The 14,046-nt window shown below is 35.7% G+C and overlaps 1 protein-coding gene across 1 annotated transcript in view; it reads left to right on the top strand.

The window, feature by feature from the left end:
- PCDH17 (protocadherin 17) overlaps positions 1-13,535 on the top strand; it is a 105,097-nt gene extending 91,562 nt beyond the window's left edge. Inside the window, exon 4 of the mRNA XM_068984729.1 lies at positions 12,853-13,535. Coding sequence (XP_068840830.1) covers positions 12,853-13,535 — 683 coding nt within the window. The remainder of the gene's footprint in view (positions 1-12,852) is intronic.
- Positions 13,536-14,046: the final 511 nt, after the last annotated feature.

Below are 14,046 nucleotides of genomic sequence, written 5' to 3'. Positions count from 1 at the left end.
GCTTTGTAAACTTGCAGTTATAATAAAGGTAATAAGAACTAACTTAATGATTTTAGAGATGTAATTCTGAGAACAGGCTTTATTTAAAATGTCAATTAAAATGTCACTGTCTCTTTTCCTACTGTTTATATGTTTTGAACTATAATAATAGTAGCACTTATAGTGGTAGTATTAGCACCTTCGTGGTAGGAGTTGTTTTAGTATGATGAGGGCCAAATTGTTTTGATTCAAAAGACCTGTTTGTTTTTCTGAATCTACCTTGACTCATTGTCATGTTTAACAGTTCTCTCAGAAAGATTTCTCTAATAGTACACTTTTTTGGTGAAAATACATATTTATTGTCATTTGTGCATCTAGATACATTCATATTGAGGATATTTAGATTCAATTTATTTTAAATGATTGTAATAAGTAATTTTATAGGAATTATATATATATTGATAATCATAGTTTCACCTATTTTCACCAGTTTTAAATCTTAAAAGAAAACATGTTTTTTATTACTTATTTATTTTTAAAAATTACATTTTAAAAAATATTGACTTAAACAAGACCCTCATCTGTTCTTTTGGAACTATGTCCACCTAATTGAAGGTAACCAAATTGAAACTTTAGTTCTATCTCTAGAGTAGAGTTCTGAGAATTTAATGAATAGCTTTTGGAGATCAGAACATCATTAAAATATAACAGTATTAAAATCTTTTTTAAAAAATCCACCTTCTGGGTCTCCCAAATCCTACTGTCAGGCATTGATTACTAAATAATAAGTAGGAGAGGATTAGTTGCATCTGAGTTAACTGTTTTCTGAGAATGCTAAAAATGATACCAATTCTGTTTATTTGTCTCTAGCAATTAAAAACAAACCAATGATAGAAACAAATGAACAGTGAGACTTACACTGGTAAATAGATGTTTATCTGAACAGAAATCAGATAGCAGGCAGGAGAGAAAAACACTAAAAAGACGATCTTGCTTGCTTCTTACAAAGAGTTTGGCTTAACATGCGTGTTTTCATTGACTTTCTTTGCAGAATTACCACTTTGCTAGGAGAACGACTTGAATTTTAGATGTATTCATCCATGTCATCAACAGTGGTGTCATTATCAGAGATACGGTTAGTTACACAGGTGATAAAACAGAAGGAAAATGTCTCTTCCATAGTAGTATATTTGAATAGTCTTGGGTCTGAAATTCACAGTATTATTTAAGTTGCTAGAAATTTAAATTTGTCCTTGTAAACCAAACAGCTTTTACTAACTACTGCATGCCAGAGTGTAGGTTTCTCACTGCATATAAATCAGGAATTTTAGAAGTTGCATTAACCCTTTTAAGAATCTAACATTACAAAGACTTATTAATTAATTCATGTTGATGGAAGCTATCAGATACACCATAAAACACTGAGGCATCTACCTTAAATCAAAAAAGAGAAACTGGTACATTTGACCCAACCATGCAGTAGGAAAAAAAAAAAAAAAAAAAAGACAAAAGGAGAACCTAGGAGAGAAGAAAAAAACTTATAGATGCTGACATGTAGGTTTTTGTAGAATACTCACTGTTTTTGTAATTTAAAATTTAAAGAGATGATTATTTAAATATAGATTTTAATGTCAATAACAGTATCACTAGTTTAAAAAAATTATCTTAAGTGGAAAATATTCTGACTTCCATGTTTCAGTGCATATATGTCAGGTAAGATTTGCTTATATGATTGAAAATGGTGCCAATAATAATAAGATAATTCTCAATAATAAATAGAGACCTTTGAATTTTATATAAATATGTATTTAACAGATCTGATGTTACTTTAAGTACTGTGTATCTCATAGCAGAAGCGAGCTATTATACATAATTTTGTTAGGTCCTGGGATTGTTCTGAAAACTGACATTAGATTCTCATAAATGAGCTGAGTAATTTGTAAGGAGTGGTCATTTGTATTATAGATAGCCAATAGTATTTGATACTTTTTCAATTTAATCTTCCTTTACATTCATGGTAGCATTCTGTTCAAATTCAGAAGTGAGACTATTGAGTGTGTTTTCAAAGAATAGAGAGTGAAAGAATATACCAGGACCTCAGAGTCTTGATCCTCAAGGAGTGTAGGGAACTCAATGAGGCAAATAGATTAAAATATAAGAGGCATGGAGTAATGCTTGAAAAATAATACAATAGGAAAATTGAGGCATTATCTTTGTTCAAAATAGAAATGTATTTTGGAAAGTGTTTTCAGAAATTTTCATTATTTATTTTCTAAGTAGCCAGAATAAATTTTGAAAAGTTTCTGACATTTAACATCTGCTTCATTTGTAACATTTTCCTTGCCTTGTTGGAGTATTATTACTTCTCTTCTAGATACCTATAATGATCTTATTTCTTCTAGCCCTTCCATCTTCTGACCTTCCAGAATATTTAATCTTCTTGATATGGGATCATATGCAATCTTATGGTTGGTTAATAAATAGCAGTTAGAACTGGACATGGAACAACAGACTGGTTCCAAATTGGGAAAGGAGTACATCAAGGCTGTATATTGTCACCTTGCTTATTTAACTTATATGCAGAGTACATCAAATAAAATGCCAGGCTGGACAAAGCACAAGCTGGAATCAAGATTGCAGGGAGAAATATCAATAACCTCAGATATGCAGATGACACCACCTTTATGGCAAAAAGTGAAGAAGAACTAAAGAGCCTCTTGATGAAAGTGGAAGAGAAGAGTGAAAAATTTGGCTTAAAACTCAACATTCAGAAAACTAAGATAATGACATCCAGTCCTACCACTTCATGGCAAACACATGGGGAAACTATGGAAACAGTGACAGATTTAATATTTTTGGCTTCCAAAATCACTGCAGATGGTGACTGCAGCCATGAAATTAAAAGACACTTGCTCCTTGGAAGAAAAGCTAAGACCATCCTAGAGAGCATATTAAAAAGCAGACACATTACTTTACCAACAAAGGTCCATCTATTGAAAGCTATGGTTTTTCCAATAGTCATATATGGATGTGAGAGTTGGACTAGAAAGAAAGCTGAGTGCTGAAGTATTGATGCTTTTGAACTGTGGTGTTGGAGAAATCCCTTGGACTACAAGGAAATCACCAGTCAATCCTAAAGGAAATCAGTCCTGAAAATTCGCTGGGAGGATTGATGCTGAAGCTGAAACTCCAATACTTTGGCCACCTGGTGAGAAAAACTGACTTATTGGAAAAGACTCTGATGCTGGGAAAGATTGAAGGTGGGAGGAGAAGGTGACGACAAAGGATGAGATGGTTGGATGGCATCACCAACTCAATGGGCATGAGTTTGAGTAAACTCCAGGAGCTGGTGATGGACAGGGAGGCCTGACGTGCTGCAGTCTATGGGATCACAGAGTCAGACACAACTGAGTGAAAGAACTGAACTAAATAATAACAGCAAATTTGAGAAAGCAGGAAGAGAGATAAAGTAGATGTGGGAAGAAAAAGATATTTTTCCAAGTCAGAATTATGAAATGCAGGATTTATGTTGTTAATATAAATATCTGTTGACTCATAACACATTAAGGCTTTCTTTAGTTTAGAAGTGGGATGTAAGCAGATTGGGGTAGCCCTGGAGTTGGAATGATGGTGCCAGAGTCATGCCAGGTCCTTGGTACTCTGTTGGAAACATATCCTGGTTGCAGCCAAAACGATATATATTTGTTTCCAGAAATAGTGTTGATTTGAGTACTACTTGCCTTCTGGCCATCCCAATTTTTTATATTCATAAGTGTTGCTCAGGAGTTTTCCAATCAAGCTCCTAAGTATTTTAGAAATCTTCTGTTCCATGCAGTAAACTGCTCAGATACTTACATTAGTGCTCCATGGCCTGCTGCACTAAATTTGGTCCTTTATTCGCAGCTTTGCCACTTTCTTTTAAATTCTAGCCAATTGTTCCTATGTAATTTTATTTTTGGTATTACAGTCTATGTCCTTCCACCTATGCAGCTGGTCTCTCATTATCCCATGAAGCGCACATTTCTCTGTGTTGACTGTTGCATGTTCTGCTCTCTTTACCTAGATCACCCTCTCCCTGCTCTCCACCGTCTGTTGAAACCATGATCATCTTTTGAGTTGCAGGTCAAGCACTATCTCTTGTAGAAAGCCTTTCACAATATTACAGTCTATGCTTTTCTGTGCATTTCTGTCGTTTGTTTTCCTATCAGTTCAGTCAGTTCGGTCGCTCAGTCATGTCTGATTCTTAGAGCCCATGAACTGCAGCACTCCAGGCCTCCCTGTCCATCACCAATTCCCAGAGTTTACCCAGACTCATGTCCATTGAATCGGTGATGCCTTCCAACCATCTCATCCTCTCTTGTCCCCTTTTCCTCCTGCCCCCAATCCCTCCCAGCATTAGGGTCTTTTCCAATGAGCCAGCTCTTCTTATCAGGTGGCCAAAGTATTGAAGTTTGAGCTTCAGCATCAGTCCTTCCAATGAACACCCAGAACTGATCTCCTTTAGGATGGACTTGTTGGATCTCCTTGCAGTCCAAGGGACTCTCAAGAGTCTTGTCTTCCTATAACATATATGTCTTCCTATAACATAGTTTAAATTATAATTGCTTATGAATTATTTTCCCTATCCTAATTTCAAATCAAGTTTCTAGCTTCCAGTCAAAGTGTAAACTCCTTGGTGAAAAGATACAGCCTTCCAGATTGGTGAATTTTAGAGGTGGATAAATATGAGTTCATTTAGCATGCAGCTTTACTTAACATAACACCTATTCCACAAAATTCTATCGAAGATGCCTTTGCGTAAAAACTTCCAATGCACAAAGTCGGTGTTTGGTTCGTTCTTACCTTATGAATGATTGAATATACTTTATTTTTTTTTTAACTGCTGAATCACACACATCTACTACTCTAACTGAATTTGAGCTGTCTTTAATCTTGTGGAGCATTTGAGTTGTATTGTTTTCTCTTGTGAGGTCATGTCAGAGTCCTTTATTCAAAAACCAAAAGCAAAAACAAACAAACAAACAAAAAAAAACACCTTGTTCCAGTTACTATAGAATTGAGCTTCAGAGTCAGTTCTCAGGGTACCTGTTAAGAAAGAGAAGGCCCCATTTGTCTGTAACTTCACTTCCAGGGTTCTGCTTCTGCCCCAGGTGATGACTGCATCTGCAGTATGGGATCAGGGGAGGGGAGCAGCTATGTTTTGAAAGTTAATTTCAGAACAGTGTGCCACAAGACACAGTCACATTGGTTCCCAATGCATGGTCTAGACTCTCATTTTTTGTTTTTTAATTTCTGGTGCTTCCATATTAGATTTCCTATAAGGAAATAAAATTCTTTTGCTTTTATCCCTTAATTTCTTTTTTCTTCATCTCAGAGCATTATCTGTGATTGTCAACATTTATACCAGAAAATTCATTCTGGGAGACCTATTATTAGGTCCAAAGGGTCACAAACACTCGAAACCATCCCTGAAGGTGTGCAGGTGCATTGAATAGTAAATATGAATGCTCCAGGCACTCCAGAGACCCAGTTGCAATTGGATTCAGTTGAATGTGATATAGATCAGTGGTTTCTGATATCTGAATGGTTTCTGGTATCTGAATGAAGCCAGGACAATACATTCTGAAATGTTGTGTGATGCAAGTGCTCACCGGAGGACTGGTACTTCAAAGCTATCGCGGTTTGACTATTTGACAGCATTATACCAACTTCCTCTTCAAAATGTGCTCTCTGCCTATCAAAAGCAGATGAATGGCATTTCACAACTGAGGTAAAATCTGGAAGCCAAATTGGCAGTGCACCCACCTAAAATATATACGTTTATCTCATAGTATTTTTATTTTGCAAACTATGTTTCTAAATCCTGATCACTTATGGCCAATTATTAAGAAACAATTTAATTCCTGGAGTCTATACACAATGTTATATCATGATATCACTGGCAAAATGTAACAAGCATCCTCAGGAAATGAGCAAATGAGCATGTTGTAATAAAATACATGATCTTACATTAAAAAGCAAAAGAAGCAAAAACACATCCCACATCTATGTATTTGTGTATTGTTATTTGATGAGTAGAACAACCTAGATCATTGTGCACAAGTGAGAAACACGGGAAATACAAGGCAATGGATGAAAGATCACTTAGATAAAGAAAAGTGACTGTTCTCTGATGCCACATTTTTCCCTTTTCTTCCGTGCATAAGAGATACACCAAGCGTATTAAAAATTGTGCTAAAATTAATCCTGGCAGTCATGTGAACACTAGCAGAAAAAAAAGTGTGATAAAATTATTAGGATACTCATTTTTTTCCCTCGACACAGAGAAAGATGTTTTGAGACAACTTTCCAATGCAGTCTTGAGAAATAATATTCAAAGTGGAATTTTTAGCCCCTTCATAGTTAGATAGAGGGAAATCAGAAGGTTTATTTTTAACTAATGTGCTAGTAAATGAAACATAGAAATCATAAATGAAAATAATCAAATGAATAGATTGTTAAAGTGCTATTTATATGGCATGACTCACCTTATCATTGTAAAAAGTGTAAGGAGTTTACAGGATGGTAAATGGAAATAAGTGAATAATCATCAACATTGTCCAAAAAGGAGAGAACGGTTTATGGTAGAAAGCTGCCAGTTCACAGGATGTTATGAATTGTATCAATTTACTGAAAGATACATTTTATTTGAGGTTATTGAACTGTATTCTGACTAAAATTTTAGTTAGTATTGGTGTTTTGTATTGGGATTCAGTATTTGTATTTTAGTGTTGGTGTTTTTTTCTGTTGGAATGTATTTGGAGTAATTGTAATTTGTTGTGTTCATAGAGAAGTGTGCATGTTTGTGTGAAATTTTGTGTATGTGTGTGTGCATATGTGTGTTTGTCCTGAAGAAAGAAAAAAACAGCAAAGCAAGATGTGGTTACATCATTAAAAACTTTCAGTAGAAAACTGATATATGTGAACTGTCTGTCTAAGGTTCTCTTTTGTCATTGTTTACTGACAGATAATCTGTGAGAGGGGTCAATTTAGATTCTGCAGAGTTCATCTCCAGAACACTTGGGCCAGCCACGAATATAGATGGGTGCCAGCTCCTTACTTTCCCAGACAACTAATTAGCTGTTATAAAAGCTTACATTGGTGAAAGAAGGTCAAGTAAGAAGTGAAGTCTCTCAGTCCTGTCCAGTTCTTTGCGACCCCGTGGACTGTAGCCCACCAGGTTTCTCCATCCATGGGATTTTCCAGTCAAGAATACTGGAGTGGGTTGCCATTTCCTTCTTCAGGGGATCTTCCCGACCCAGGGGTAGAACCCAGGTCACCTGCCTTGCAGGCAGACGCTTTACCATCTCAGCCACCTTCGAAAGAAGGTAAACTAGAAATAAAAAAGAAAACTGAGAACAAATGAAAAATGAACTTCCATTTATAGAGTTGTCTACTTGGAAACAATTTTAAATTTAAGATGCTGTTAGAAACAGGAGCAACCACAACACTAACAGAAGAAGCACTTTTCCTATTTAAAGCTATTTACAAAACAGAAATAAAACTATTCTGTTGACAGTCATGAAGCACAGAAAACTCTTTCAAATGGCCTTCCCCCACAACCACAGCCCTTCAGAGCTTCCTTACTTAATGTTCTGATTTATGGATTTTGGTTTTCAGATTTCTATGACAGAGACTTTATTTTACCATTAAAAAAATAAATCAGATGCATATGTGAGACTCCTGTTCCAGAAATAATATGCATGTTTTCAGATGTACAAATATGTGGGATCCAGAGGCAGCAGGCAAAGCTGAAACTAAGGGGAGGAAACCCTTTTATGTTTTCTAATATTTCCCTAAGTGTTAACAAATTAGTTGCTAATATCTCTCTTTGGGCGGTGTGGTATAATGCTTTGAAGACAGGGAAAATAAGCTTATCTTATAATTTACTTCTTGAGTGATATAGATTAAAATAAAGAGATAGATTTACTCTGAAGTAAGAAATTTTATGGACTGGTTCCTTAACATGTTTCCTTTGCGGTGAACACTGCAGAGTCACAATGCGCAAGTGTTTTTTCCTCTGACTTTTCCCAAAATAACTATATTCAACATACGCTCCTTAATCTTTAATAATCCTTGCTGGCTTAAATAGTGTTTTGACTTCAAAGTTTAGTCTTATACATGGCGATTGTTGACACCTCTTGCCCATCTTGAAATGGCTGTGCACTCTTAATGATGTAGTGACATCACAGTGTTAAGGTCACGTTATGAACATTAAGTTCTGGTAACCTTTGTGGAAGATTGCTAAAATCCAATACTTTGGGAACAGATAATTTCATGTATTACCTAAATCTTTTTTCCTCACACATATGTAACTTTCACAGTGACTGTTCCTTTGAAGGTATATTTTGGCAGAAAGTGATTGCTTGCCTAATATCTTTAAGATTAAGTTGTTAAACAGCTTAGTCTAGGTTTAAAAAAAGATCGAAAGAGCTTTCAAATTTGTCAGCCAATGTGAATATGCAAATTTCAAGCATCTTTATTTCTAAATCAATTTGAATTATATAAAATTTTAAAATCAGTAGTCAAGTTGTTTATTCAGTCAGAGATTTCACACTCAGTTGAAGGGAAAAGAGAAAGATTAAAATATTGTTTATTGGCGATTTTAAATAAAAAGATTTATGCATGTAAATTATATATAAAGTTTTGTAAGTTATAAAAATGTTCATATATATATGCTTATAGATATATATCTTTTATATTACTAATACATTACTTTTATATTACTAATATATAACTTTTTGTGCATTTTATTCATTCATCTGTATTTCTCTTATGGTAGTTACTGATTTTTAATTTTAAGGGATACATTGGAAATGCATTTGAGTTTTAAAATTTTGTTTGGACTATCTGTTGGAGTAAGCTCAATTTTATTACACACATACAAATAGAGATTTGTACGTGTGTGTGTGTGTCTGTGTGTGTAGTTTATGGTGGCAGCTGAATTGCAAGTACTTCTAGTAATTTGAGTGACTATATCTTTTGCAAAAAAAAATAATATAAATTAAAACTGACCTAATTAAGATGACTATGTTTAGATCCCTCCCCTTGGGATCTTATATAATAGCAGATGTGATTATAGTGGTAAAGAAAGTGCTACTTGCTCAGCCATTTCCAATTCTTTGTGACCCCATGGACTGTAGCCCACTAGACTCTTCTGTGCATGGAATTCTCCAGGCAAGAATACTAAAGTGGATAGCCTTTCCCTTCTTCAGGGGATCTTCCCAACCCAGGGATTGAACCCAGTTCTCCTGCACTGCAGGTAGATCCTTTACCATCTGAGCCACTAGGGAAGTCCATAGTAGTATAGAAAGTGATTCTTAATAGTAAACAGGAATTTAAATCATGCAGATGTCACACAGTCCTTCAGATAATTATTCATTTAAAAGATTAGATGCTGTAAACTTTCTCTACAGACAGAATTGCCCATATTTCCAGCTATTGGACTTCAGAGTTGTTTTCACTTTGCAATAGAAACATGCTTACCTCTCGGTTACTCGCATTTGTATACCTTTTGGATTATCCGATCTTTCTTGGCAAAGGGTGATTTTGTGAAAGAGTTATCATGTTATATTGAGGAAAGGACAAAAATAGGGTAAATGATTTCTTTGTAATACCAGATTGGCCCAGAAGAAAAAATGAATCTTGGCTCAAAGTTCTCTAAGTTTATTTTCTGTCCAGGATGCCTACATTTTTTTTTTTTTTTTTTGGATGCAAATATCTAAACTCTGTAAATAGTGGCTGTCTATGTAACTTGTTTCTTTTTTCATTTTTATATTTCATAATTCAACATATCTATTCTGGAATTCATTTCCCCACGGTACAGAAAGAAGTTTTATCATCTACCTCTAAGGCTCTAGAGCTGGAGAAAATCCTCCACGTTATTATCCTTTATTATACAACACTTAGTTTATTGAGGGGATTTAAAAAATTATAATAGAAGGTGTGCATAGCAAAAATCCTCCCAATATGACTCCTCTTCCCTTAAGCCTCTAATTCCTCCCTCCATTTCTCTCTCCTCTTACTTAGCATTCCTTTTTTCCTCTCTATTTCTTTTTGTCTTGCTGGTCAGTTTTTTTTTTTTTTTTCTTTTCTTTTTTTTGGTCTAGCTGGTCATTCTTTATTTACTACCAATGTCTCTTTTATGTACCAACCTAATCATCTATTTATTTATGTTATTTCAGAAATAATTTGACTTTTTTTATAAATTACTTGACCCTTGGCAATTATAGTTCACTTTATGCTCACAGTTTCTGCTGTTTATACAAAAGTGTCAATTTAATTTTCTTCACCATCTGTGAACTGCTGCTGTCAAGTCTATTGCTCAGTCGTGTCCGACTCTTTGTGACCCCATGGACTATACAGCCCATGGAATTTTTTCAGGCCAGAACACTGGAGTGGGTAGTGGTTCCCTTCTCCAGAGAATCTTCCCAAACCAAGGATTGAACCCAGGTCTCCTGCATAGAACGCAGATTCTTTACCAGCTGAGCCACCAGGGAAGCCCAAAAGTGAAGCTGTTTCCACCCAGTTTCCAAACGGAGACCTTGCACATGTTAGGGTAACATGATAACCACTAAACTGGGGAAATGATAGAGCTGTGGTTTCCTTAGTGTAGTGGCTGCTATCAAAATCACAGTCTAATCCCAAGGTAAACAGCATGTAATGTGTCATAATCAGTACTCGAAATTTTCTCCCTCAGTTGTGACATGAAGTTGAGTAGTAGAACTGCAGAGTTTATGTTGATGGTTTCAAATCCAAGGTTGACTTATACTTTCATACATCTGCATTATTCTATCTTTTTCACTGTCTTCTTAAATTCATATTAAATTCATTCAGAGCTGGGTTATCCAAATTGCTGAAACTAAGACCATTCAATATTGAAAAATAAAACTATGTTAGTGTATTTCAAAGAGAGCATATGAGTTGTAAATAGTTTTTTAAAATCACAACTCTAAAAGATACAGAAATATTACCAAGTGAAATGGATGGTAAAGTTTTTCACTGGATCTTTGAAGAATAAAATTAGTTGAGTGAAATGATATGTATTTTTTTTCTAAAACTTACTGACACAGGTACAATATTGATGATTTACTTTCGGAATACATAAACAGACACCTGATATTAAACATTTTCGATATCCTGTTGTTTCAGTCTTACTGTACTTTAATTCTGCACAGGGAGGCTTTCCAGGAAATTTCCTAGCTTCTTCTGCTTCTGTTTGTGTCCATCTGTCTGCCAACCTTTCAAATCATAGATAGTATTTGAGTTTGTGAGTAGATAGTAGGTACTTTACTTTGAGACTACATTTCAGCATTCTTGACTGCTTTACATAATAAGCTTAACATATTCTTTTCACTGCTTACGTAAATGTATTTTAAGAAGAAAGACAATTAAAATAGGGGAAAGCCACCTAGATACTTCTTTTTAACATTTCATGTGTGCATGACACATGCTATGAAATATCATAGAATTTTTGTTCTGTCAAAACACCATTTTGATTCCTTTCTAAGAGTTTAGTTTCATAGAAAATTATTTTATCCTAAAATCTTTTAAGGTAAGTTAAGTTGTGGTTTATTTTATTTTATTTTTTCTTTTTGGATAAGGAATGATTTATGTGTTTTAAATATAAACAGATTTTGTGCATGACTTAAATGCAACTGTATAAATGTATCAGTGGTATTAAATTTGCTGATTTTCCCCTTCCACATAGGACACTATACATTATAGAGATCCTCTTGCATCAATTAAATGGTAATCCCAAGAGTTCCCAAATGTGTAGGGAATTCTATTCCCATCACATAGAGTTAAATTGTAAATATCCTCTCCTGAAAAAAAGTCCCTGTTTTAAAAAGGATCATTAAACATAAGGAGGACAATCATTTGTTGATGAAAGGGAAAACTGGGAAGATATAGTTCAAAGTTATAGCTTAAAATATTGAATTCATGCACTGTTGTCATAGTGAAGGAATTTTCTTTCATATTTTCTTGTTCAGCATCTTTGAAACAGTGGTAATTAAAAGAATGGTTTATTTAGATTATCTACATGTTATCGTGAAAGAGAAGTGAAATTCTCCCAGAGCATTACTGTTTAGGAAATCAAGATTTGTCATTCATTCTGAACTATTTCTCTTGACTAAATCCATTTTCACTTACACCAAAAACAAAACAAACAAAAAAAATCGAAGTGAGGAAACCTGATTATGTGATCAGTCTGCAAATCTACTACGATAGGACTATGTACATTTTTGACAAGATTGTTTATAACATATTTGGATAGAGAATTCTATTTGCTACTCTCAGTAGGAAAAGTAAGCTTTTAAAGGAAAAGTTTTATTTCATGACTGTTACCAAAATAACAATTACAAGCAAAAGAGGGATAAAACATGAAAAAAGAAAATCAGGTTAGGACTTGGTATGGAAGTTTGCAATTCAGTTTCTGTACTGTTATTTGATTTGAAAAATTAATCCTGGTAATCCTTTTTGAAGTTCCCCGTTTCCAGGATGGATTATACAGAACAAAGACAAACTGATATCCCCAGGAGATTAGTTTACAGTGATGTTCTATTCTACTGAGAATGATTCTCCAATGGCCACTTTTTACTTCTTTCCAGGCTATGGGAATTCGTTAATATCTAGAGAATAGACTTAAATAAAACCATTGTCTCAACCAGCAGGTTTATGCAACCATCCTGAAATGTTTTAATTATTGTTTTCTTTTCTTTTTAATTAAGAGACCAGAGGTCAAGCAAACCCAGGGAGAGTGGATCACAGTCTCGGTAGAAATGTAAAGGCGACCCTAGTGATTGGCTTTGCTGTCTTTCTTTTGTTTTGCAGAACCGGAAGAGTGTGTTAATTGCACAGATGAATGCCGAGTGCTTGGTCATTCTGACAGGTGCTGGATGCCACAGTTCCCTGCAACCAATCAGGCTGAAAATGCAGATTACCGCACAAATCTCTTTGTACCCACAGTTGAAGCTAATGTTGAGACTGAGACTTACGAAACTGTGAATCCCACTGGGAAAAAGACTTTTTGTACATTTGGAAAAGACAAGCGAGAGCACACGATTCTCATTGCCAATGTGAAACCTTATTTAAAAGCCAAACGTGCCCTGAGCCCTCTCCTCCAAGAGGTCCCTTCAGCATCAAGCAGCCCGACCAAGGCATGCATCGAGCCTTGCACTTCCACAAAAGGCTCCTTGGATGGTTGCGAAGCAAAGCCAGGAGCCCTGGCTGAGGCGAGCAGCCAGTACTTGCCCACTGACAGTCAGTATCTGTCCCCCAGCAAGCAACCAAGAGACCCTCCCTTCCTGGCTTCTGAGCAGATGGCAAGGGTCTTTGCAGATGTGCATTCAAGAGCCAGCCGGGATTCCAGCGAGATGGGCACCGTCCTGGAGCAACTTGACCACCCCGGCCAGGATCTGGGCAGAGAGGCGGTGGATGCAGAGGAGGTTGTGAGGGAAATCGACAAGCTTCTGCAGGACTGCCGGGGAAATGACCCTGTGGCTGTGAGAAAGTGAAAAAGAACAAAAGGCATTGGCATCTTCCTGTTTCTTCTTTTGATTGAAAAGTGATCCCTCCTGGTGACAACCCCATTGTACAGGGATGAAGAAAGACCGATGCTGCTTTCAGGCTCTTAGTGAACATCTGAAGTGCCCACGAGTACGTTCTTTTCACTGCTGTTTCTTTTTCAGAGATAACGATGGTTTTTTCTGACCAGACTTATATTAGGACAGAATTAACGATGCTCAAAGAGGAAAGACAAACAGAGAAGAAAAAGAAGAGGAGTTAAAAAAGGATGATGAAGCAAGTTTCCTTTTGACAATCTGTTAGGAAGGTATGCAGAGTGAGAATGGAAGAATTTTTCTGATTGCTCTAAGACTGTCCTCCATGGTTTATGCTGACGTAACTGTTTACCTATAAACCCCAGTCAAAGCAGGGTCATAATTTTTGATCTGTGGTAGAATTTCTAGCAGTCACCACAGGCTTCTACTGAACGTCCCGAAAAGACCTTGCAGTAGTCCAAGCTAC

The sequence above is a fragment of the Capricornis sumatraensis genome, chromosome 12, assembly GCF_032405125.1.
Source record: "Capricornis sumatraensis isolate serow.1 chromosome 12, serow.2, whole genome shotgun sequence".
Lineage (NCBI taxonomy): Eukaryota > Metazoa > Chordata > Mammalia > Artiodactyla > Bovidae > Capricornis > Capricornis sumatraensis.
The sequence above is the reverse complement of the archived record's forward strand: the minus strand, read 5'-3'. Positions and strand labels throughout refer to the sequence as shown.